Source organism: Pleurodeles waltl, chromosome 3_1, assembly GCF_031143425.1.
Source record: "Pleurodeles waltl isolate 20211129_DDA chromosome 3_1, aPleWal1.hap1.20221129, whole genome shotgun sequence".
NCBI lineage: Eukaryota > Metazoa > Chordata > Amphibia > Caudata > Salamandridae > Pleurodeles > Pleurodeles waltl.
Window position 1 is genome coordinate 1,757,321,049 of NC_090440.1, and position 25,769 is coordinate 1,757,346,817.

The 25,769-nt window shown below is 44.4% G+C and overlaps 1 protein-coding gene across 1 annotated transcript in view; it reads left to right on the plus strand.

Annotated features, from left to right (window-relative positions):
• Positions 1-22,789, plus strand: part of UBE2G2 (ubiquitin conjugating enzyme E2 G2) — a 262,047-nt gene extending 239,258 nt beyond the window's left edge. Inside the window, exon 6 of the mRNA XM_069225715.1 lies at positions 20,503-22,789. Coding sequence (XP_069081816.1) covers positions 20,503-20,615 — 113 coding nt within the window. The 3' untranslated portion in view covers positions 20,616-22,789. The remainder of the gene's footprint in view (positions 1-20,502) is intronic.
• Positions 22,790-25,769: the final 2,980 nt, after the last annotated feature.

Genomic DNA, 25,769 nt, shown 5'->3' on the forward strand with positions numbered 1-25,769 from the left:
CTCCTTGACCCAGGTCCCATTAGCGAATCTTTGCCCTCATAGAATTTGCCTATTATTTACCTGCAACCCTCCTACTAAACTAAATTGTCCCTTGAGTGGGTGGGGGGGAGGATTATGCACTGTTGATAGTTTTTGTTTGTTTAAAGGAGCCGTCTGTCATAACATTGACAACATGTTTGTTTGTATTAAAGTCTCTCTAATAAAAAGATTTAAACCATAAAAGGTCTCATGCCAGTTACAGCTTGTCCTCCATGGGTGGTCAATGTATAAAGCTCTTAGATCCTCCGTTTCATTGAATCCACAAACCATTCTTATAACTTCTCCAGGAGAAACACCTTCCTTGTAACAATCATTTCATCATTCAGGGTTAGTGAGATGCAACCCAAATGCTCCCATCAGCCTTATTTTATGTTCCATAAGACTAACGTGGCCGTAAGAACACATCCAGGTTTTCTTCCTATGTTGTCAGCAAACTTGCATGTCTACTCGTTCATTTCACTACCAACCTTTATTTTTCATAATCCTTCATTTCTGTCAGAAATGTCTTTACACAATCTACATTAGGAGAGTGCTGAAATTCTACTTTAAGCTTCTTAAAACTAATCATAAGTCAGTAAATTATGGGTCTGTTTACACATGCGATTCTAGTTGAATAATTTCTTGCATCCTGCTATTATAGCAGAGAACCAGCAGGTTCTTACCAGCTAGACCAAAAGCTAACTCTACTGGAGGTAGCATGGCAACTATTACTTTATTGAGGAACAGCTTCATGGTGAATATGTAATAAGCTACTGCTTATAGATCAACCTAGCATTTCATGAGCCACTATTTGTCTAGGTCAGATTCCATGGCTGATACTCAAGTAGGGAAGGCATCTAACGAGCAGGAGAGCTGATGACATTTGAAGACCTGCCAGCCGAATACAGCCGTCACATTCTTGTGTATAGGGCTGTGATGGCCATGCTGTGGGGACTGCGGCTGGGGATGGAGGGGGAACCCCGAACTCACCAGTGCTGTCACATTCTGGGTACCATGGCCAGGGGCATTAAGGTAGTTTCGGGCCTGTATCTTGCCCTTAGGAAGGCCATAGATGGTCAGGTGATGGCACTGAAGGACAGATGGGAGGAGGACCTGGGGGCTCCCCTTACGGATGTTGCCTGGGGGAAGCTCTTGGAGTGGATGCCGAAGGTATCTAGAAATGTGAGATTTCAACTGACTCATTTTTGCTTTCTACATAGGGCACATTTGACCCATGGCAGGATTAATAGGATGTTTCTGCAGACCACTGCCTCTTGTCTGCGATGCGGGCTAGTGGGGGCAGAGTTCTTGCAAAATTTGTTTGGAGATACTAGCACCAGTCAGTGAGGTAACCGGTTGCCCCCTAACTGTGACACCGGCACTGTGTCAACTTTTGGGTACTACCCACACCCTGCCAGGCACAATATCACGTCCTGTTTATTCTCGCTAAGCGACAGATTGCAATTCATTGGAAGTCAGTGAGAGACCCCACGGTGGAAGGGTGGAATCGAGGGATGATTCGATGGGCAGACTACAAAAGTGTTGACCGTATGTGGGACAGTAAAAGGGGTGTAGGCTTAGTGTGAGACTGTGGGAAGCACTGGTAGAAGAGTTGAGGGTGGAAGATAAATACTTAGATGACGCTGTGGCCTTGGATGAACCATATGCTGAGGGACTGCATTGACACGACACAGGAGGGTTGCCATTGGAGTGGGACGGTGCTGGGAGATGGCTAGTGAGGAAACAATGGCCTGGGCCCTCTGGGCCTCCCACACCCGCACCTGGACCTGCCCTGACATGGCGAGTACTGCAGAGTCCTGACATTCATTGCCAGTGCTGGTTTCTTTCTTTTGACGGCCCTTTCAAGGGATGGGCTTGCTTCTCTCGTCAGTGCCTATGATTATCAATAGAGCACACATGAAAGAGAAGACGTTACATGTAATCCTTGTTTCTCCTTTAAGCGATCGCCACCGAAATCACAAGCAACCCTTCCTCCTCCCCATAAGAAAAGAGGAGAATCTCTTGCAGACTAGCCAGTATTCTGGGTCTCTTTACTAAAATAATTGGATAAACTGCCAGGGCATGCTGGAATACATGCTGTCCAGCCTATCTACTATGGCTACTTTGGCCCTATATTCTTACCTGTTTTCCTTAAAGGAAAAATGAATGTGAGACATTTTTTCTTTACATCTTTATTTCACTTGTGACATTTTAAAGTAGGATCGCCTTTTATTTTTAAGTGTAATAAAATGTAACCAATATATTCTGCTGGTAGGATACCAATATTATATTTGTATTTTTAAAGCTGCCTTTTCTGAATATATATATATATATGTTCGGTGGCATGTGTAGCTGCAGATACACATGCTGTGCACATCCCGCCAACTGGTGTTGGGCTCGCAGTGTTACAAGTTGTTTTTCTTCGAAGAAGTCTTTTCGAGTCACGAGATCGAGGGACTCCTCCCATTTCGACTCCATTGCGCATGGGCGTCGACTCCATCTTAGATTGTTTTTTTTCCGCCATCGGGTTCGGACGTGTTCCTTTTCGCTCCGTGTTTCGGGTCGGAAAGTTAGTTAGAATCTCGGAAAAATCGTCGGTATTGTTTGCGTTCGGTATTGGGTTAGTTATAACAGATCGACACCGATTTTTGAAGAGCTCCGGTGGCCCTTTGGGGTTTTTTCGATCCCCCCCGTCGGGGCCTGGTCGGCCCGGCCACGTGTCTCTTCAAGGCTGATGGAACGGACCCCATTCCGCTTCTGCCCAAAATGCCATAACAAGTATCCATATACAGATCAGCATCTGGTCTGTAACTTGTGTCTGTCTCCAGAGCACAAGGAGGATACCTGTGAAGCCTGTTGAGCGTTTCGGTCGAGGAAGACATTAAGAGCCCGAAGAGCAAGAAGACTGCAGATGGCGTCGGCGCCGACAGGACAAGGGCGTTTGGAGGAGGAAGAAAAAAGCTTCTCCATCCATGAATCGGACTCGGACGAGCTCGATCCCGAAGAAACGCCGAAAACCGTGAGTAAGACATCGAAACATAAAACTCACAAGAAGACAACAAAAGCCCAGGGGACGCCACCGCCAACAGGCCATGGCTTAACCCGAAAGATAGGTGACCGATCATCGGCACCGAAAAAGGGCATGCATGTGGCGAAGTCATCCGACTCCGGTCGAGATACCGCCACACAGCAATCTCGGGCCCGAGACACAGGCCCCGAACAGATTCGGCACCGAGACAGTGGCACCGAAATGGTTCGGCACCAAGAAACCACAACACCGAAAATAAAGAAGGTTGCCTCGGAGCCCAAAAAGGCGACCGAAAAGATTTCGATTCCGAAACATCCAGCATCGGAACCGAAAACAGGTTCCTACACAGAGGAACAGGGATTGTCCTCCCAGATGCAAGGACATAAGTTCGGAGAGGAACTTCAATCTGTTGAGCCAGACTAAACTCAAAGAAGGCTCCACATTCAAAAAGACACAGGGAAGATAAGCACTCTTTCCCCCAATTAAGATGAAGAGAAGACCTGCCTTTCAAGAAAAGGACAAGTAGCCACAGGCAAAGGTGGCAAGACAAACAACTCCACCACTATCTCCACCACCATCAATGCATACATCACCGGTAGCCACTCCACCACTGATGCAATCTCCGACTCATACTGCAATGAGTCAAGATGATCCTGATGCATGGGACCTTTATGATGCTCCTGTATCAGATAACAGCCCAGACTGTTACCCTACAAGGCCGTCGCCACCTGAAGACAGTACATCCTACACGCAGGTGGTCTCAAGGGCAGCTGCGTTTCACCTTGCATTCAGAACCAATTGAGGATGACTTTTTATTTAATACACTCTCCTCCACTCATAGCCAATACCAAAGCTTACCTATGCTCCCAGGAATGCTAAAACATTCAAAACAAATATTTCAGGAGCCTGTTAAAGGCAGAGCCATAACTCCAAGGGTGGAAAAAAAGTATAAGCCACTACCAATAGACCCTGTTTATATTACGCAGCAATTAACACCAGATTCTGTGGTTGTTGGGGCAGCTCGCAAGAGAGCAAACTCTCATACCTCGGGAGATGCACCACCTCCAGACAAGGAGAGTCGCAAATTCGATGCTGCGGTAAAAGAGTTGCAGCACAAGCAGCAAACCAATGGCGTATTGCCAATTCACAAGCACTTTTGGCAAGATACGATAGAGCTCATTGGGACGAAATGCAGCATTTCATAGAACACTTACCCAAAGAGTTCCAGAAAAGGGCACAACAAGTGGTAGAAGAAGGACAAAGTATCTCCAATAATCAGATACGGTCATCAATGGACGCAGCAGATACAGCTGCAAGGACAGTAAATACTGCAATAACAATAAGGAGACACGCATGGTTGCGTACGTCAGGAATCAAGCCGGAAATACAACAAGCCGTGCTGAATATGCCCTTTAATGAACAGCAGTTGTTTGGGCCGGAAGTCGACACTGCTATTGAAAAACTCAAAAAAGATACTGATACCGCAAAAGCCATGGGCGCACTCTACTCCCCACAAAGCAGAGGCACATTTCGCAAAACACCATTTAGGGGAGGGTTTCGAGGTCAACCTACAGAGGCCACAACCTCACAAGCAAGGCCCACTTATCAAAGCCAATACCAGCGGGAAAGTTTTCGGGGGCAATATAGAGGGGCACAATTCCCAAAAAATAGAGGGAAGTTCCAAAGCCCCAAAACCCCTCAAAACAAACAGTGACTTCCAAATCACACATCCCCAACACATAACACCTGTGGGGGGGAGACTAAGACAATTTTACAAAACATTGGGAGGAGATAACAACAGACACTTGGTACTGGCAATTATCCAGCATGGTTATTGCATAGAATTTCTCAAATTCCCTCCAAACGTGCCACCGAAAACACACAATATGTAAAAACAACATATAGATCTTCTAGGACTAGAAGTTCAGGCATTACTACTAAAAGAAGCAATAGAATTAGTACCAGAACACCAGAAAGGAACAGGAGTTTACTCTCTGTACTTTCTCATACCCAAAAAAGACAAGACTCTGAGACCTATATTAGATCTCCGAACATTAAATACCTACATCAAATCAGATCACTTTCACATGGTGACATTACAAGACGTAATCCCACTACTCAAACAACAAGACTACATGACAACACTAGACCTAAAAGATGCATATTTCCATATACCGATACATCCTTCACACAGAAAGTACTTAAGGTGTTATGTTCCAAGGAACACATTACCAATTCAAGGTGTTGCCATTCGGAATAACAACTGCGCCAAGAGTTTTTACAAAGTGCCTAGCAGTCGTAGCTGCACATATCAGAAGGCAGCAAATACATGTGTTCCCGTACCTAGACGATTGGTTAATCAAAACCAACACTCTAGAAAGGTGTTCACAACACACAAAGTATGTCATAGAAACCCTACACAAACTAGGTTTCTCAATCAACTACACAAAGTCACACCTTCTGCTGTGTCAAACACAGCAATACTTAGGGGCGACAATCAACACAGCAAAAGGGATTGCCACTCCAAGTCCACAAAGGGTTCAGGCATTTCACAATGTAATACAGGCCATGTATCCAAATCAAAAAATACAAGTCAAAAAGGTGATGAAACTCCTAGGCATGATGTCCTCATGCATAGCCATTGTCCCAAACGCAAGGTTGCACATGCGACCCTTACAACAGTGCCTAGCATCACAGTGGTCACAGGCACAGGGTCAAATTCTAGATCTGGTGTTGGTAGACCGCCAAACATACACCTCGCTTCAATGGTGGAACAGTATAAATTTAAACCAAGGGCGGCCTTTCCAAGACCCAGTGCCACAATACGTAATAACAACAGATGCCTCCATGATAGGGTGGGGAGCACACCTCAATCAATACAGCATCCAAGGACAATGGGACACTCACCAAAAACAGTTTCACATAAATCACTTAGAACTATTGGCAGTATTTCTAGCGCTGAAAGCATTTCAACCCATAATAAGCTACAAACACATTCTTGTCAAAACAGACAACATGACAACGATGTATTACCTAAACAAACAGGGAGGCACACACTCAACACAGTTGTGTCTCCTGGCACAGAAAATATGGCATTGGGCGATTCACAACCACATTCGCCTAATAGCACAATTTATTCCAGGAATTCAGAACCAGCTACCGGACAATCTTTCTCAGGATCACCAACAGATCCACGAATGGGAGATTCACCCCCAAATACTGAATACTTACTTCCAGAGTTGGGGAACGCCACAAATAGATCTATTTGCAACAAAGGAAAACGCAAAATGCCAAAACTTCGCATCCAGGTACCCACAAGATCAGTCTCAGGGCAATGCGTTATGGATGAGTTGGTCAGGGATATTTGCTTACGCTTTTCCCCCTCTCCCACTCCTTCCATATCTAGTAAACAAGCTGAGTCAAAACAAACTCAAACTCATACTAATAGCACCGACATGGGCAAGGCAACCTTGGTACACAACACTACTAGACCTCTCAGTAGTGCCTCATGTCAAACTACCAAACATACCAGATCTGTTAACGCAACACAAACAACAGATCAGACACCCAAATCCAGCATCGCTGAATCTAGCAATCTGGCTCCTGAAGTCCTAGAGTTCGGACATTTAGACCTTACACAGGAATGTATGGAGGTCATAAAACAAGCTAGGAAACCTACCACTAGACATTGCTATGCAAATAAGTGGAAAAGATGTGTCTATTACTGCCACAATAATCAAATTCAACCCTTACACGCATCTGCCAAAGACATCGTAGGATACTTACTACATTTGCAAAAATCAAAGCTAGCTTTTTCTTCTATTAAAATACATCTTACAGCAATTTCAGCTTACCTGCAAATTACGCACTCAACTTCTCTATTTAGAATACCAGTCATAAAAGCATTTATGGAAGGTCTAAAGAGAATTATACCACCAAGAACACCACCAGTTCCTTCGTGGAACCTCAACATTGTCTTAACACGACTCATGGGTCCACCTTTTGAGCCCATGCACTCTTGTGAAATGCAATACTTAACATGGAAAGTTGCATTTTTAATTGCCATCACATCTTTAAGAAGAGTAAGTGAGATTCAAGCATTTACCATACAAGAACCATTTATTCAGATACACAAGCATAAGGTAGTTCTACGAACAAATCCTAAATTTTTACCAAAAGTCATATCACTGTTCCACTTAAATCAAACAGTAGAATTACCAGTGTTCTTCCCACAGACAGACTCTGTAGCTGAAAGAGCACTACATACATTGGACATCAAAAGAGCGTTAATGTACTACATTGACAGAACAAAACTAATTCGCAAAACAAAACAATTATTTATTGCTTTCCAAAAACCTCATGCAGGAAATCCAATTTCTAAGCAAGGCATTGCTAGATGGATAGTTAAGTGCATTCAAACCTGTTATCTTAAAGCTAAAAGAGAACTGCCTATTACACCAAAGGCACACTCAACTAGAAAGAAAGGTGCTACCATGGCCTTTCTAGGAAATATTCCAATGACAGAAATATGTAAGGCAGCTACATGGTCTACGCCTCATACATTTACCAAACACTACTGTGTAGACGTGCTAACAACACAGCAAGCCACAGTAGGTCAAGCAGTACTACGAACACTGTTTCAGACAACTTCAACTCATACAGGCTGAACCACCGCTTTTAGGGAGATAACTGCTTACTAGTCTATGCACAGCATGTGTATCTGCAGCTACACATGCCACCGAACGGAAAATGTCACTTACCCAGTGTACATCTGTTCGTGGCATTAGTCGCTGCAGATTCACATGCGCCCACCCGCCTCCCCGGGAGCCTGTAGCCGTTTAGAAGTTGATCTTGAACATTTGTATATTTGTAAATATATATATTACTTTAAACTACATTATGTACATACGTATTCACTCCATTGCATGGGCACTATTACTAGCATATACAACTCCTACCTCACCCTCTGCGGGGAAAACAATCTAAGATGGAGTCGACGCCCATGCGCAATGGAGTCGAAATGGGAGGAGTCCCTCGATCTCGTGACTCGAAAAGACTTCTTCGAAGAAAAACAACTTGTAACCCTCCGAGCCCAACACCAGATGGCGGGATGTGCACAGCATGTGAATCTGCAGCGACTAATGCCACGAACAGATGTACACTGGGTAAGTGACATTTTCCATATATATAATAATAATAAATTACCATGTGTGGGCAGGACTTTTTATTGCGCATGATTTCAATAGAGATTTCCTGGAGGAAGGAGAACAGCTAAGTAAATTTTCCTTCTAAATCCACATATGGTAGGTACTGTTGATGGACGGACGAGTCACAAAATGGGCCAGAGAGAAGAGAGGCCTTAAGAAGTAGATGGGATGCTCCCAAACGATCTGTATGTTTAAAAGTCGTTAAACTTGCAACGAGTGGTGGAAGCTGTCCCCCAACTGATCAAAATGTTAGTAAATATGTCATGCTAACCATCCAGTCTGATGCAAGGCAACTCATCACGTGTAATTGTGTTTGTTGATTTAATCCCTCAGAAACCACTTGAGCCATCTTTTCTGTGTAAATTATACTGGAATTGCAGTGTGTTAAACTATGTAACTTGAAGCCACATTGGAGCGTCCGTCCCCGTGAGCATACCCTTTCACTATATTGGTGCTTTATTCAGAGTGCTAGAGTAGTGGAGAGTTAGGGCAAACGATGCAGAAATTCTGCTTCTGAGATTTTTGCTGTAATAATATTTACATATATGAGATAATATTTTGATGTTGCTGAATGGCTTGTGCTCATTTACCATGGGGGTTTAGGCTGAGGTAGTGAAGACTAAATAGAAAGAAGAAAGATGTGTGGTAAGCTATTTGCCACATTTTTCTTCTCATTTTATTTACTCATATAATCTGACTTAGAATGTATTGGTAATACTGAACACGGTTTGGCATTAATAATTGATTTTTGCCTTTTTGCTTGTTGGTCTCTAGCTTTCTTACCAAGAATTGCTATTCCCTTGTGTCTTTCCTATGAACCTTTGGATGTATTTAGTGTTTTTTTCTGCTGACCTTGGTTCTGTGTTCAGTGTTCTATTTTATAACATTGTCTCCATTGTTCTGTACCCTTCTTGCTCAGATTGTTATCTCCATATCTAGAGATTCTCTTGCGCTAGAGAATGCCTCATTTTTATTCCCTTTTGCAATTTTAAAATTTCTGTCGTATTAAGTTACATTGTGTTATATTATTGTATTTTACGTTATTGGGGGTTTTGTTGAGCGCTTGTGCACCTGCAAAGGTTTTATGGTGATAGAATAAAGCAGAAAAATAACAGTCTAAAGAGACAGCTAGTAGTATGGTGCTGCAAAGGGAAGTTGTCAAAGACAAAGGACAGTTGAGTGGTGGCTTGAAGTAGAGAAGGTTCCATAGGGAGGCCAAAGAACAGAATAATTTATGTCTCCCAATAGTGTCCTACTTAATGTAAGAGCTCCCATTGAGAGCTTAGAAGACGACTAACAGATGCATAGGGGATGTAGGTTTGACCTTAAAGGCATCTGTAGGACATACAGAAAACCAAGACAGCGAATATGGGCCGTATTTAGAGTTTGGCGGACAGGATCCTCGATGAAAACATGGCAGACATTGCGTCTGCTGGCTTATAAATGCTATAGTGCATTTGTAATAGGGTGGACAGGACATCTCCCACGTTTGTGACAGAGTATCTGTCTGACAAACTCTAAATAAGGCCTTATGTCTTTAAAGAGAACCAGTAAAAAAAAGCCAGCAAAGATCTGGTATTACAGAATTTAGGATGATTGCTTCTGAATTCCTTGGATCCATTGCAAATATTAATGTGGAAGTTCCAAATAAAAAGCATCTCGTTTAGACAGGAGACGATTATTGCTTGTATAAGCAGCTGCTTGGCATCTTACAGTAAGTAGAGAATACATTCCCTTAAACGTCAAAGTTGGTTAGAGCAGGCGACCATTATACCTGAAATTTGATGGTTAATGATTAACCCCGGATCAGAGTGATGTTACTAATTTCTTCTAATGTATGTATACATGTTTGGATTATTTTAACTTCTCTCGATACAACAGGTGGTTTAGACTATTAAGTGTTTTGATCGCACTTCTCTGTTACTTTTTATTAGCCTTTATCCTTTGCAATTGGTATATTGGAGCCTTAGTTTTCTCTTTCAACGGAAAGTGAGCTGTGGTGTGGTAGAACTGAACTGAAAAAAGATCTTTCACCCCTCCTTCTTTTCTTCACCGCAGTTTCACTTCATCTTAGTCAGTTTGCATGCTGTATTTGACTGTCCCAAAAGGGGTTTTCGTGGATTGTTCAGGCTGTTTATGATTCTTCTGTATGGTGTGGCGTGGAAAAATTTACTACATGCCATGTAACCAGCATCCATCCAGAAACGCGCTTGACATAGCTGTGTGATCTAACTAGCTTTATGTTGTTGGTTAATTCACTCTTCATGTGTCCGGTTCCAAGAAATGCCCTTTTACTAACATATGGCACATACCAGTTCCCAGTGGGCACGTGCATTAAAACACAGTTGCCTCACAACGGCGTTTAACGTTTTCACGAGAAATGCTATCAAAGAATAGAAGAGGCCCGACAAATAACACCTCTGAATAAATGGCGGTCCACTTGCAATATGGTCCCCATCTTAGTTTCACACTTGGAATGTTCGTTAACATATCAGTCTAGGCATTATGCAGCATATTTTACCTTTCTCATTAGATATTTGATTTTGGTCTGCCCCACCTCCCAGGGACTTTAGTGATGTATCCCTTTTTCCTTGTTAGATGTCGTCTTGCAAGAAATCCGGCAAAAAAATGGCAGTCTTACTGGATAAGCACAAAGAGGTGCCCATTGACAGCTGCAGAATGTTAAGGCTTCTCACCGTTTTGAAAAACTGTGGATTAAAGGGCGGCCTGCCTGCAGATGGAAAACAAGCATTAGCAAAGCTAATAGGTCTCGCCTTAGGGACAAGAGCAGCTTGAAGGACAAAGTTGTGCAAAATTACATTTTTTTTGTGTTATGAAAAAAAAAGGCAGCGAAAAGTCAGGCCTCCCATCGTTCCAAGGCCGACAAAAGGAGCTCCATTTTGTTTGATCATACAGACATTTGACTCGCACCTAAGGATTGAAAGTAGGCCCTGAACAACAAGCTATTAATATGGCGTACAACTGTCCGCTATGCATTGGAAAACTGGCTGCAATTTTATTGGCCATTTCAGAGAAAAATTTGTTGTCTGTAAATGACAGTGTGCTACCCTATCAGTGCATCAAAATGCACTGCAGTCTACATAATGCATCATTACTACTCCCCTGCTAAATTGGTGTGGCTCATTTGCTACACTTGTGTTTTTTGTGTGATGCTTGGACTTTTCACAGTTCTTTCGAGTTCAGTGTTGTAACAGTAATGGCAGCAGTCCCACTCTGAAGGTTGTTCCAGCGTCACTGGGAAGCAGCAGGGCTTTGAGTCAGGACAGGACTGCTGAGTGCAGTGTGTACGTGTTGCAGAAATTCATGAAATCTGAAAGGCACAAGCACCAACCAGGCCTTTCAACCTTCTGATGGCGATAAAAGGAAGTGCCATTTAAGCTGCTGATATCCTACATTTGAATTGCTACCAAGCCCTTGGACTGACTGCAAGGTCTGCATAAAAGACTATTAACGTAACCTACAGCTGTCAGCTAGGAACTAAAAAAAAAAAGTTGCCTACCTGTCGCCACTAGATAGCCGGATTCGTACACTCACAATAAGATAGCCTGTTGAGCCAGCACCTTGCCTCAGGCTCCTTCTCCAGCAGCACACCCCGCGCACAGCTCACACACTCTTTCCCAACAGGTCACAACCTCCAACTTGGCCTTTGATCCTTCTGAGGCCGATAAGATGGATCTCCATTTGGATTGGTATTTTCAAACTTTTGAATTGCTGCCAAACCCTAGAACGAACACCAAGCTCTGCACCAGAGGCATTTTTGGGGGTTTATTTTAGGATTTAAATATTGTTTTAAAAGATCAGACTCAGCTTTAGTCCCCGGTGAACATTTATGTATTTTCTGTGGTCTAGTGTCCATCCACTCTTGGAATTTACTGGCAAACCATAAAATCAGCAGCCGGCCTTGGAGCTAGGATACCGATGATAAGGTCAGTGTGCATCAGTTGAAGAAATGTGAAGAATCTAAAATGCACATGCAGCAAACTGGACTCTCATCCTTCCGGAACTGATAAAAAGGAGCTCTATTTAGGTTGCTAGTAGCAGGCATCGGAAATGCTACCAAGCCCTAAAATTTGTAAGAAAATCTGTACAGGAGGCTATTAATAAAAACCCCAAATGTCAGCTAGGCACTAGAAAACGGTCTGCCTGTCACTGCTAGATAGCATGATTGGAGCACACACACATTAGGAAAGCCCAGTTGTGCCTGCACCCTGCCTCAGACTCCTTCTGCAACAGTATGGTCTATACACAGCTCGCACACACTTTTACAACCGGTCACAAGCACAAGCCCGGCCTCTCATCTGTTCAAAGGCAATAACCAGGCAGTGCTCTACATCTGGTGTAAAGGACGAGGAAAGAAAAAAAACTTTCTGATGGATACAACTACCTGTGGATTCCTCACCTTATGAATTCACCCATGCGCCAGCATCTGACGGAAACTCTTCTTCCCAGCTCCCCACGTTGACGAGGACGTCACAGTTGCACAGCTCCACGCGACTCCGTCTGACATCAAGGTGCAAATAAGAGGTCCTCGTCTGCGTGCTGACGTCAGTTCTCTTTTTTCCATGCCTTCGATGCTAACGGTTTTCTCCTAGCTCTCGGTACTGTTGAAGGTGTTCCATCTTGTTTCTGGTTACATTCTTGTTTCTGTTTACAGTGTCTCCTCCTAGGAAGTCGGGATTTAAGCCATGTCGAGAGTGCGGAGGCCACATGTCGGTCACTGACCCTCACGATGATTGTCTCTGGTGTTTGAGCTCTGAGCATGACGTTGAGGAGTGTGTATCCTGCCAGAGCATGAATTCTAAGGCTCTGAAGGAGAAGGAGGCCAAACTATTTTTGGCTAAGGCGAAGAAAGGACATAAAAGTCATCACAGGTCCTCTTCTCACACTTCGTCGAAGAAGCACAAGAGGTGAAGTCGTCATGACTCTCGGCGTTGTTCGGCTCAGAGCAGTTCAAGGTCCAGGTCTGCATCTCGGCGGCGCCGTGCGACGTGGGAGGTTAGTCCAACTGTGACTCCACAACCTCAGAGCCCTCAGGCTTCTCCGGCACCATCGGTCTTCGAGGTAGTCGCACCTCTAGAGAGTCCTCGCTTTTCTCCTGTGGCACAGGATTTGGATACTCAACAAGCGCAGGTGCAGCATGGAGACCAGCGGTATCCTGCCTTCCGGGCTCCGGGAGCGGATCTGGCGGCATTTTTAAATGCCATGTTTTCTATATTTAATGCTATGGCCCCTGCTGGTGCACTGGCTGGTGCCATGGATCCTTCAGCATTTTCGTTGGGTTCCCCGGCTCCTTACATGGCGGCGCCGTTTATGACCTTCTATCCGGCTGATGGTGCCAGTTCGGCGCCGATGACGTCGCCTCGGAGGCCTGCGGTTCCAATGACGTTGCCTTTCAAACCTACGGAGCCGATGTCATTACCCTTTCAGTCGACACCGATGATGGAGTCTCACGTGTCCGCGGCGCCAATGAAATCCGCTCCGGCGCCGGATGGCTCCGGATTAGACCGAAGTCAACCTTCTTCTTCTGGTCCACACCTTACAGTTCTGAAGCCGGTGTCATCGACCTTGGCTAATTCTATGTCGACGCCAAGGTTAGAGGCCAGGCTGAGGTCGCGCAGAAAGGCTTTAAGACTTTTGGAGGAAGAGGAGTACCAGAGGCAGTAAGAAGGGGAGATTGTGGAGCCCTTGGGGGAATATCAAGGGCTAGACTCGGCCAGTCGTCTAGGCACTTCCCCGGAATGGGACCTTTCTTCACCAGGGGAGTTTCCATACTGTGGTCAGGAAGGCGGCAAATTTTTTGGATCTTCCGTTGCCTGCTGCAGAGGTCAAGACAAATATCTTAACTGAGGTCCTGCATCCTTCTACTTCGGCGGATCCATTGCTTCCGTTTAATAATGCTCTTACGGAGCCTATCTTAGAGGTATGGAGGAAGCCTGTGTCGTCACCAGCTGTCAACAGATCTGTGGCAAGAAGGTACAGAGTGGTGCCTGGGGATCCAGGATTCTTGTCAAAACATCCTACCCCGGAGGGTCCGGTTGTTCAGGCCTCTTGTTCCACACGGTCTGCATCAGGCTCCTTCCCTGTGATTCCGAAGACAGGGAATCTAAAAGGATGGAGCAGTCGGCGAAGAAAACATTTTCTTCTTGCAGTATGGCCCTCAAGGCTGCAAATGCTACCTGTGTTTTGGGTAGATGCGTGCACGCCCTGATGGATTCAGCTAGGGATATGGTTCCGTACCTGCTGCAGGAGGTGCAGGGACAATTTGGAGAACTCCTGTCGGATGCTTAGGCCGCAGCAAAGCAGATAATCCAGTCTGGTCTGGATTCTACAGATTCGGTGGCCAGGGCGATGGGTACCTCTATTGCTACCAGGAGGCATGCTTGGTTGAGGTCCTCTGGCTTTTCCTCGGATGTACAGAGTGCTCTCTTGGACTTGCCCTTTGATGGGGAAAAACTTTTTGGTGCTAAAGCTGACTCTGCCTTAGGGCGCTTTAAAGACAGTAGGCCCTCAGCAAAGTCTTTGGGTCTGCAGGCCTCCACTACCACCCCTTTCAGGTCCTTTCGAAGGTTCAGGGGGTTTGGGCGTGGAGCCGTTTACGGTGGGAGACCCCAGTCCACAGTCCAACAGCCTACCAGCCTCCCTTATAGGTCTTTAGAGGGCGGGGGAGGGTTCAGACAAGAAGGGCCACCCAGCAGCACCCTGCGTCATCCTCTTCCTCTAGAGGCAACAACAAGGGAAGCAGACCTAGTTTTCTGCCCATTTTCAGCCATACTTTTCCTGTAGGGGGAAGGTTTCATCTTTTTCTCCTGGGTTCTGAACATTGTGAGGAAAGGATATGCTCTCCCTTTTCAGGAGTTTCCCCTCCCATCCCTCCCCGTCCCTCCCCGTCCCTCGTTTTGTTCAGAAGACCATCTCCTGTTGTTGCAGCAGAAGGTTCAAATCCTGTTATAAAAAGGATGTAGTGGAGTTGGTTCCGGAGCAGGAAAGGGGTCAGGGTGTTATTCAAGATTTTTCCTGATTCCTAAGAAGGATGGTCGATTGAGACCAATTCTAGACCTGAGGAGGTTGAATTGGTTCCTCAAACAGGAAAAATTCAAGTTGCTGACTCTAGCACAGGTACTTCTGGTGTTGAACAGAGAGGATTGGTGTCGACTTACAGGATGCTTACTTTCATATCCCTATACTCAAGTTGTACAGAAAGTATCTCCGGTTTGTGGTGGGGTCGCAACACTACCAGTTTGCGGTCCTTCCGTTTGGTCTTACTTCAGCACCTTGAGTCTTCACGAAGGTGATGGCAGTGGTTGCAGCAAGTCTCAGAAGGAAGGAAATATCGGTATTCCCTTACCTGGACGATTGGTTGATCAAAGCCAAGTCTCCAGAGCTCGTGTTGAATCACTTGCAGATGACAACTCAGTTGTTGTTCAGTCTGGGTTTTAAGGTGAACGTGCCCAAGTTTCACCTGGAGCCCTCTCAGCACCTCCTGTTCACAGGGGCAGTACTGGATACAACATTGAATTGGGCCTATCCTCCGCCTCAGCGGATCCAGGACATCCAGGAGTTGACTCCAATGTTTCAAAATGGAGTGGTTGTTCCAGTCCTCAAGGTCCTACGCCTGCTCAGTCTGTTCGCTTCTTGCATTCTGTTGGTCACTCATTCACGTTGGCACATGAGGGCTCTCCAGTGGTGCCTCTGCAAGCAGTGGTTTCAACACAAAGGGGCTCTCGAGCAGTCGATAACGATCTCCAGAGACGCTGCAGCAGATCTGCTATGGTGGGCTGTGGACGGCAACCTTTTGTCCGGTGGCCACGGTCATGACGGATGCTTCCACTCTAGGGTGGGGAGCTCATAAGTGGGACCTGGAGATCAAGGGTCGTTGGTCTCCAGTGGAACAGACTTTTCATATCAATCTGTTAGAATTGCGGGCGATACGTCTAGCTCTCAAGGCCTTCCTCCGTTCCTTCGCGGTCATTCAGTTCAGGTCCTGACAGACAACACTACCCCGATGTGGTATATAAACAAGCAGGGAGGAGTGGGGTCGTACCTTCTCTGCAGAAAGGCTCTGCCACTCTGTTCCTGGCTCCGGGACCATCAGATTTGCTTAGTAGAGAATCATCTGGCCGGAGTGCTCAACGTACGTGTGGACACTCTGTCGACATTTTTCGGCTGATCACGAGTGGCGTCTCCATCCGGATCTGGTCCTACACATCTTTCAGATGTGGGGTTTTCCAAGGCTAGATCTGTTTGCCACTGTGGAGAACGCGCACTGCCCGTCATTCTGCAGCCTCCAGTATCCGGTTCAAGGAGCTTTGGGGGATGCGTTTCAGATTTCTTGGTGCAACCAGTTGCTTTTCCTCGGGTTCTGAGGAAGATTTGCCAGGATCGGGCTCAGGTCATTTTAGTAGCTCCGGATTGGCCAAGAACGGTGTGGTACACAGACCTTCTCCTACTCTCACTGTGCCCTCCGCTCCGTCTCCCTCTCAGGGCAGACCTCCTCTCGCAGTCGCAGGGGCAGGTTCTACACCCCCATCTCCAGAGCCTGCACCTTCATGCCTGGAGACTGAATGAGGCAACCTGAGTTCTTTCTCTCTCCCACCAGAGGTAGTGGGTGTTATTTTATCAGCCAGGCGACACTCCACTAAGACCATTTATGCCGGCAGGTGGGCAAAATTTGTGGCTTGGTGTGGAGAGAAGCAAATTGATCCTTTGGGGGCCCATCTGTCCGATGTTTGGTTGTTTGCATTGGCTTTAGCACAGAAGGGTTGTGCAGTTGCTACTGTTAAGGGCTATTTGGCGGCACTGTCAGCCTTTCTTTGACTTCCGGTTCAGCCCTCCTTGTTTAAATCGTCTATTGTTATTAGGTTCTTAAGGAGTTTAACTAATAAGTTTCCTCCCACTCCTTTTCAAATGCCTCAGTGGGATCTGAATCTCGTTTTAACTTTTTTAATGGGGTCACCGTTCGAACCCATGCATTCTTGCCCGATAAGATTTCTAGTTCTTAAGACGGTTTTTCTGATAGCTATAAACTAGGCGTGTTGGTGATCTTCAGGCTCTTTCTGTTAAACCTCCCTTTACCTTACTTTTTCCTAATAAAGTGGTGCTGAAAACCAGGGTGTCTTTCCTACCTAAAGTTGTCCCTCCCTTTCAAACGGGGCAGACCATTACCCTTCAATCTTTCTACCCTCCTCCTCATCCCTCGAAGGAGGAAGAGAGACTCCATTGTTTGGACCCCAGAAGGGCTCTCAGTTTTTATATTCAGAGGACGAAAGACTTTCGCTTGAAAGACCAGCTGTTCGTGGGATGTATTGGAAAGAGGAAGGGCAGAGCAGTCCATAAAAGAACAATCTCCAGGTGGGTCATTCTTTGTATCAAGGTTTGCTACTCGTAGGCAAAGAAAGTTCCTCCTGAGGGTATTAGAGCCCATTCCACCAGGGCTAAGTCCGACACTTCGGTCCTGGCTAGAGGGGTTCCAGTGGTGGATATTTGCAAGGCAGCAACTTGGGCGTCCCTCCACACCTTCGCAAAGCATTACTGCTTGGACTCAGAGGTTAGGAGGGACGGCCATTTTGCTCGATCTGTATTGCAGGATTTCTTGGTTTAACCAGTCAGGCATCCACCTCTGAGTGCGAGACTGCTTTGGGACTCTATTCATAAGGTGAGGAATCCACAGGTAGTTGTATCCATCAGAAGAACAAGTTACTTACCTTCGGTAACGCTTTTTCTGGTGGATACACTACCTACCTGTGGATTCTTCACAGTCCCACCCGCCTCCCCATTGCCTGTCTGGTTATACTAAGATGTTTGTTTTACAAGTGTATATAGATTTTGGTAATTATGTGTGTATATATAAATAAATTAGGGTTATAATGCTATTGCATCATTATGGTTTTATGTATATATGTATGCATTTGAGCTATTGTGAGGTCGGTTTTTACCTGTTCACCTCAAAGGTACGTAAAAAATGGGTGAAACTGACGTCAGCATGCCGGCTTGGACCTCTTATTGGCACGGTGACGTCAGATGGAGTCGCGTGGAGCTGTGCAATTGTGACGCCCTCGTCGACGTGGAGAGCTGGGAAGAAGATTTTCCGTTGGATGCTGGTGCACGGGTGAATTCATAAGGTGAGGAACGCACAGGTAGTTATTGTATCCACCAGAAAAAGCATTACCGAAGGTAAGTAACTTGTTCATTACCTTTCGCTCCCAATCATTTGTCTCAGGCTCCTCGAAAAAAGTGCTTTGGCACAAAAACAATCAACCCTCATTGTTAGCCTTTTGTCTGATTGGCTCCAAAGTAGAATCTGTACAACTCTAGCACCAAGGCATTCCAAACCAGAAAAACCCCCACTAATAATGGAGCAGCAGGCAGCAAGAGGCGTAGAGGGGAAGAAATAGTACCTCAATCACGCCTGGAGCAGCAGACGGGCACTGATAAAGTTGCATCAATCAGTACTTGTACCAGTGCCACGGACAGGAACGAAAATGATGATATGGCCTCCACTTACAAATCACGAGGCTGTAAAGAAGACCAACAAATGGTCAGCGAGAGGCGGGCTCCAAGCCCTTTTCTAACTACAATAGTGTGTTGCAAGCAATACACGTGCGCTAGTCCATGCTATGGCAGGCTCAACTGTAAAAATTATTACTTTGAAAAAAAATTACTGAAAGCAAATCACTGTTATAGACAACAGCTTTGCAAGTAGAGAGGCCTTCCGTGCCCCATTCATCTATTTTCTGCGATATCCTAACCCAGAGGTCTTCAAACTGGGGGGCTGGCCCACCTCGTGGGGCCTCAAGTGATCCCAGGGGGTGGGGGCGTCAGGTAACAGGGCTTTGTTTTAAGCAGAAGCATGTTATTGCATTTTTAATAGGTAAGAGCACTTAACTGCAATGTTTAAATAGGTCTAGACATATTTAAACATTGCCATCTTCATAAAATAAATGTGAAAAATTATGAGGGGGGGGCAATGATTTTTATTTTTTAACTGGGGGGGCGTGGCATTAAAAAGTTTGGAGACCACTGCACCAGTACCAAGTGAAGGTCCGTGGGTTGAACACCTGTTGATCAGATCTGTGAATGACTTTCATCTCAGAGGATCGAATCTTTGTGCGTCCACTTACGCCTTTGCCCAGCCAGTCCGGATAAAAGGAGTACTATCATTTTGGACATGAATAAGCTGTTACTTGCAGTGCTCCACAGCTGCAGCCTTTGGCATAAAGATGGAGATATACTTCATTCCCTAACTCCTAATTATGCTTTCTTGGGCTTGTTGCGCTTGGAGAAAAGTATTCCTTGTAGTAGTTTTATCATCAAGACATTTTGAAAATATTAGTGAAAGAATAGATTTCACAGTGTAATGTATTCATGTATTGAACCATCAAAGATAATCAGAAGTAGTGTGATTATTGTTAAAATGCCTAAATCAACTTATATTTGTAGTACATGTATGTGAATCCTGTTTATCGGTGGGCACAGAAACCAGAATTTACTGCAGAACGGCGATGACCTCATCATTTCTACTCTTGGAATCAGTCCACCAGAAACATGATCTGATGTTATCAGTTGCTTGGCTGTGTGTTTTTAGTTTGTGTTTAATCGAGGAACATTTTTCTTGCTAAGGATCATACTAAAAGGGTGCTTGAACACCTCATGTAAAACAAGCATTTGCAATACAAAGGGTCTTGCTTTTGCTCGAGTTAGAGCTGTTAGTGTTGTAAATTCCTAACTGGACGTTTCTTGCCACATAAATTGAAAATGAAAAGTAAAACAGTTGACATAAGCGAGACGATTCAAAAAGCCACGGTCACCGTGAGCGCGAAGGAGCGGCACAGTCACCGTGAGCGCGAAGGAGCGACACAAAAGGAAAAAGAAGTTTGCTCGCAGTCAAACATATCAGCAATCGTACAATTATCCATGTAATAGGGTCGTTTTCCAAGACGGTAAACAACTGTCCCAAGGAGGGACAAACGATTGATAGTGATGGGCAGGGCGTGGCCGTGGTTAAAAGCCCACATAGATACCAACACGTCGGAAAAGCAGCCCTTGCGCGCTCCAATGCTCGACCTAAAAACACAATAACCATAGCATAATTTCAGGCCCTATATTTGTATCATTCGGACACTGCAAAAGGGGTATCCTTAGTTTGTTTACTGATAGCATTGGGAACATCTTACTTTAAATGATCTGCTTGTTACGCCTATAAAATGTACTTTTTTTTTATTCCTGTTTCAGAGCCTAACGATGAGAGCGGCGCCAATGTGGATGCATCGAAAATGTGGAGGGATGACCGCGAGCAGTTCAACAAAATCGCCAGTCAGATTGTGCAGAAGTCTCTTGGCCTTTGAGAAGAGGAAGCGGAGAATGAAGAAGTGTGTATGTGAAACGCATGCACAGAGACAGACGGATGCACATAAGTGTTAATTCACTGCAAAAGACGCCGTGGCCACAGTGTTCTGTGCTAGCGCCAAAAAAAAAAACATTTTGCCTAATCCTCAGAGTTTCAGTGATGTGCTTTAATGGGCTCCTTTTTTGTGGGGTGCGGGTTTTTGATTTATATGTAGTAGAGGAAATTTTTATGAATTATGTTACCACAGAAAGACGCTTCTTTCAGGCATGCGGTGATTATGTTTTTCCTCTTCGTCGATTGGCTGTTTAGGGACATGCTAACTGTTATTGACCTGCAATTAAGGGATTAACTGTCCCCATGTTTATTTGAGCATCACTTAAAGAGGTCTTGGAAAGTAATATTGATTTAGGATTTGGAAGAGCTGGTATACACCGCCCCATTGGGTAGGTGGGAGGGAAAAAATTAAGCATTGTTAAAAGAATGTTCAACTTTCTTGTAGCTTGAGCCAGTTGCTGAATCCGTTTTTTGGTAGGCACTAGGCAATCTTGCACAGTCACAGCTGGGGAGGGAAATATTTGATGTTGATGTTTTTCGGGGTGGACTTAGGCACAGGTGGCCGAACACCAGTAGTACCTAGGTGCTAATTTGCTGTGGAAACATTATGGAAGTCCTGAGCACCTGCTTCAGAGTGCACAGTTATAGAAGCGTTCCTGTCTGTGTGCCTGTAGGTTATGCAATGAAGCTGTAATTTCCCATCAAGTCCTGAAATTAATGAGCCTAAGGTAGAAAAGAAGGCCTTTTCTAACACCCTCATCAGAGTGGAAGAAAGTTTCTTCATACTAAGCATATTTGTGGAGAGACTAAAAAACTCACCTCCTCTGCCCTTATATGCATACGTGACATAAAATGTGTAATTTATGGTCTGATTTGGAGCTCCTCCTCTCATAGTGTTCATCTTATTAAGGCGAAGAAAAGTGCTTATATGTAAATAGAATTATTACACTTTTCTTAATGATATTTTCCACAGTCCTTTTTCCTTCAAGCCCAAGTAGCAGTTTCAGGGGAGTGTTCTGCACAAAACAATCATTATATTGTTTGCTTCTTCTTTTTCTATAGTCCTTGTAACTCTGTTTATTCTGTGTGATGAATTCTCTAGATTTTCCCATTTTATTGATTTTTTTTTTTTTTTACAGAATCCACATTTAATGAACGATTAAAAATAAATGTACTTTATTTTCTTGTAACTGTTTGCAGGATTCCTTGCCGAATTACGGGCCCCCATTCTGTAAGCAATTCTGGGATTGATTTACACACATATTCTTGTTACTGGTATGCCAAGTAGAGGGAACCTGTTCTGTGAAACAATGGTGGTTAGAGAGAAGATAGAATAGAGCCTGAGAAGGCGTTAAGGTCTAACAGGGCATGTAGATGGATTTAAGATATTCTTTAACTCGCCTCTTCACTCCAAAAACTGACAGAAAATTATTTTTGTGCAACAGCAGTATGTGGTGGTGTGCATACAATAGCCTATATCCTATCTTCAAAAGAAGGGACTCAAGTCGTAGAACTAAATGCAGTTTGACAGTTATACAAGATTCCCACTTTTGAACAGGTGTTATCCACCTCTGTTACATACACTGCATTAAACCACCTAATTAATATTAAAAACTGCCCATTTTGTAGAATAGAAGATTGTTCTGCTGAACTGTTATGTGATGGGCAACCACAGCCTTCACATACAGAATTCGCAAGAAATGAAATGACAAGTTTTGTCGCCTTCTTAGCAATCAGCCTGTCTCTCTTTGAAAGAGAGGTCTTTAAAAATTCATATATTTTTAGCAGGATCAGGGCGAGCAAAATGAAAGGTATTGTACCTAATTAGTATTACAAAACAAAGGTACTTCTTAAAGGCAAAAGCATTCATCATATGTAAAACATATTTTGTGGTCTATTATTATTGTGGCTGAGATCCGCATGTCATGTAGGTTTATGCTTCAACAGGAGTGCTTGTACACTCAATCTCACTTGAGAACGAGCTCTTTCAGAAGAAAGAACTGGGTCTCTCTCGTCAAAGTATTTTTACTCTTGTCTATTTATTTTAAGATGGTCTCTGTTTCTTCTGTGGTGCAGCATAACCTCCTGTTTGCAAATAAAGTGATATATATATGCATATATTGTTGATGGCATGTTTGTTCAGTGTAGAATGTCATGTCTTGGGTATGTGAGTTCTTCGCATGGAATGAGGGATATTCTGAATAAGGAAACAGGGTTGACAGAGGACAGATGAATAATATGTTTGAGTAGTTTTTACTATCATGACTGTGTTACCCCAACAAGCCTTAATTAAGATGTCCTTCTGATCTCATTTGATGAACGCCCTGACCCACCACTTCCACACTTTCTCTGGTGTATGTCATTGCACCTCAGCTACACCACCTGCAGTCCTGTGGCCACTGCTGTAGCCCATTGACAGTCCTGCAGCCCGGAGCCAAGGCCTATTCCCATCTCAGATGCTACATCACCCAGCCTGCATTTTCTCGTTTCTACCCCCTGACCCTGCTGGGTCTCAGACCTCTAGATTCTATGACTCACCTGCAACCTGGTACCATCTTTGGCCTGTAGCATACCAGCAGAGCTGACCAAGCCCTGCATCCTACCAGTGTTTTAGTGTCAGGGCCAGCCATGACCTCTCTTCCCTCTTGAGTTCAGGGACCACGCTTGCACTGCCTTTGTCATTTACTGGCATCACTGATATAATCGAACTGAAACATTACTATACTTTTGAAGTAAATTAATTGAAACGTCAGTACACGGATATATTGAAATGGAACAAGACTACAGATATACAGTAGCCTGTTGTAAAAGCACAAATAAGGGCAGCTAACAATCAGTTGATGCAATGAAAGATCACCTTGCTTCGATGCCAGTACATGGACCTTCTCTTGACTGGAAACCACATGCAGGTCTGCCAGAATTGCCCATGGGTCCATACATCAGTTTGCACAGGCATTAAAAATAGTAACCCAATATATAGTGCCCTAAAACTCCAGTTAGTGGCAGCAGAAACAGTTGGGCTCCCGTCAGAAAGTCGGTTAGCCCACCAGTACAATCAGGATGAATTGTAGGCAAATGTTTTAGCACATCAAGAAGGGGCATCACTTCCAGTAAAGTCTAACTGCTCAACCACCACTAGCCAGTTCTTTTAGGTATTCTGACCATTAACCCTGCCTATATGCTCCCAACTTGGACTTTTTTTCATGGATTTCCCAAGTAGTCTGGCACACTAACATTTGCATTCCACCACACCACTTATTCCCTATCTCATGGTAAAGTGCCTTCAGATAGAGTGAGTATTACTATAGCTTCACAAAATATTGGAGCCAAAGTCGCATAATCCTACCTTTCTTCGTGGGGAACTCTACATTTAAAAACACTTCCAATGCCAAGGTGTTCAATCTGGGTCTCCAGTCAAGGGTCCCTCTTCTCGCTTGCTGCAAAATTAATCAGAAATTCTCTTAAAAAATGAATGTGTATCTACATCTTGTGAAATATAGTGCTGAGAACAGAGGGTAGCCTTTGGAATACCTAATGTCATTCCTTCAGATGACGCCCATCCAGTATTGTGACCAGTCTTCTTCAGGATCACAAGCACCACAATTGGAGCATCACATGTCTACTGTTCCACATCTACTTGGTCACTGTAGTCTATATCCTCTTCTTCTACAGCTGAGGCTCACTAAGGCAAACCAAATACACATGAAGATTCAACATGAGTTTGGATTATATCATAATGCCGCAAAAGGTTGCCCCATGTACAATAAGAAATGCTCTGTAGTTTGTCCTGCCTCCGCACATCCAAAACAAAGACACTACTTCTAGGTCTGTAGGAGCCCACTGACCTAGCCTGAAGTTTGTGTTCTCAAGGTTGATTTCTTGTTATGTGTTATGTTAAGACCACTTACTGAGTGCACATACTCCAAACATGGTGTCTTGGGGTCAGGTAAAAGGACAACTGTAATGCTTGGGAATTAGCCATATGCCTGTCTAAATAACCATGTTTTTAACTGCTTTCTGAATCCCATGTAGTTGGCATTAGACCTCAGATCTAGGAGGAGGGAGTTCCAAGTGTGGGGACAGTCACGGAGAACCTAGCCCCTCCCAAACTCTTCCTTTTACTTCTAGGTACACAGTGGTCGAAGGTGTTGATTAGGAGTGTAACGCTGAATTAGGATAGAAATAAAAGCAGGACTATTGCCAGGTAGAGATTTAAAAATCAGACAGCCTGTTTTGAAATGGGACCTCTTGACCACAGGAAGCTAATGAAACGTACTCATCAATTGTGAAATATTGCAAAATCTAGGTTGACAAAAAATCAGCCAAACGGCTTGATTTTGCACCTGCTGTAGTCTTTGATTTTGGCCAGCAGGAAGGTTGAGATAAAGTGCATTAGCATAATCCATGCAGGGCATTTCTAAGGCAATGATAATTTGAATGATAGCTTCATAGGAGAAATATTTCCTGATTCTCCTAAGTTGTAGATAACGTGAGGATGTCACCGCACTTATCTGAGGTTTTATAGATAGATCCCTGTCACTTGATATCACAAGGCTTTCAAACGCTTTCTTGGGTATGGGAAACTCCCCATCTCAGACGGCCAGAAGAAAGTGTGCCATTGCTGGATTTTATTTTTAGTCAACACTATCTATTGGAGTTAAGTTTCAGTTGATGGCTGTTCATCCAGTCCTGGATGTATAACATGGTATTATTAATGGTGAAACTCAACTGCATATCATCCACGTAATTATATATTTTCATCTTCCGTTGCTAAAGGGAGTTTATGAGGGGACGGATGTACAGATTAAAGAGATGAGGGGACAAAGCGAAGCCTTGAGGCACTCCACAATTTAGTTAGACCTTGGGCAACAGGAAAGGAGAGAGGTGGACGGATTGAGAGCGATCTTTCAGAAAGGATTCAATCCAGGCAATAGCACAACCCTGTAGCCCTGTGGCCCTGGCTCGGTCGATCAGAATAGTATTAACGACCATTTCAAAGGCAGCCAATACGTCCAGAAGGACCAGTGCATCTGTCAGCTTCTTTCCTCAAGGCATCCATGATGGTAAGAATGACTGATTCTGTGGAGTGGGCTGGTCG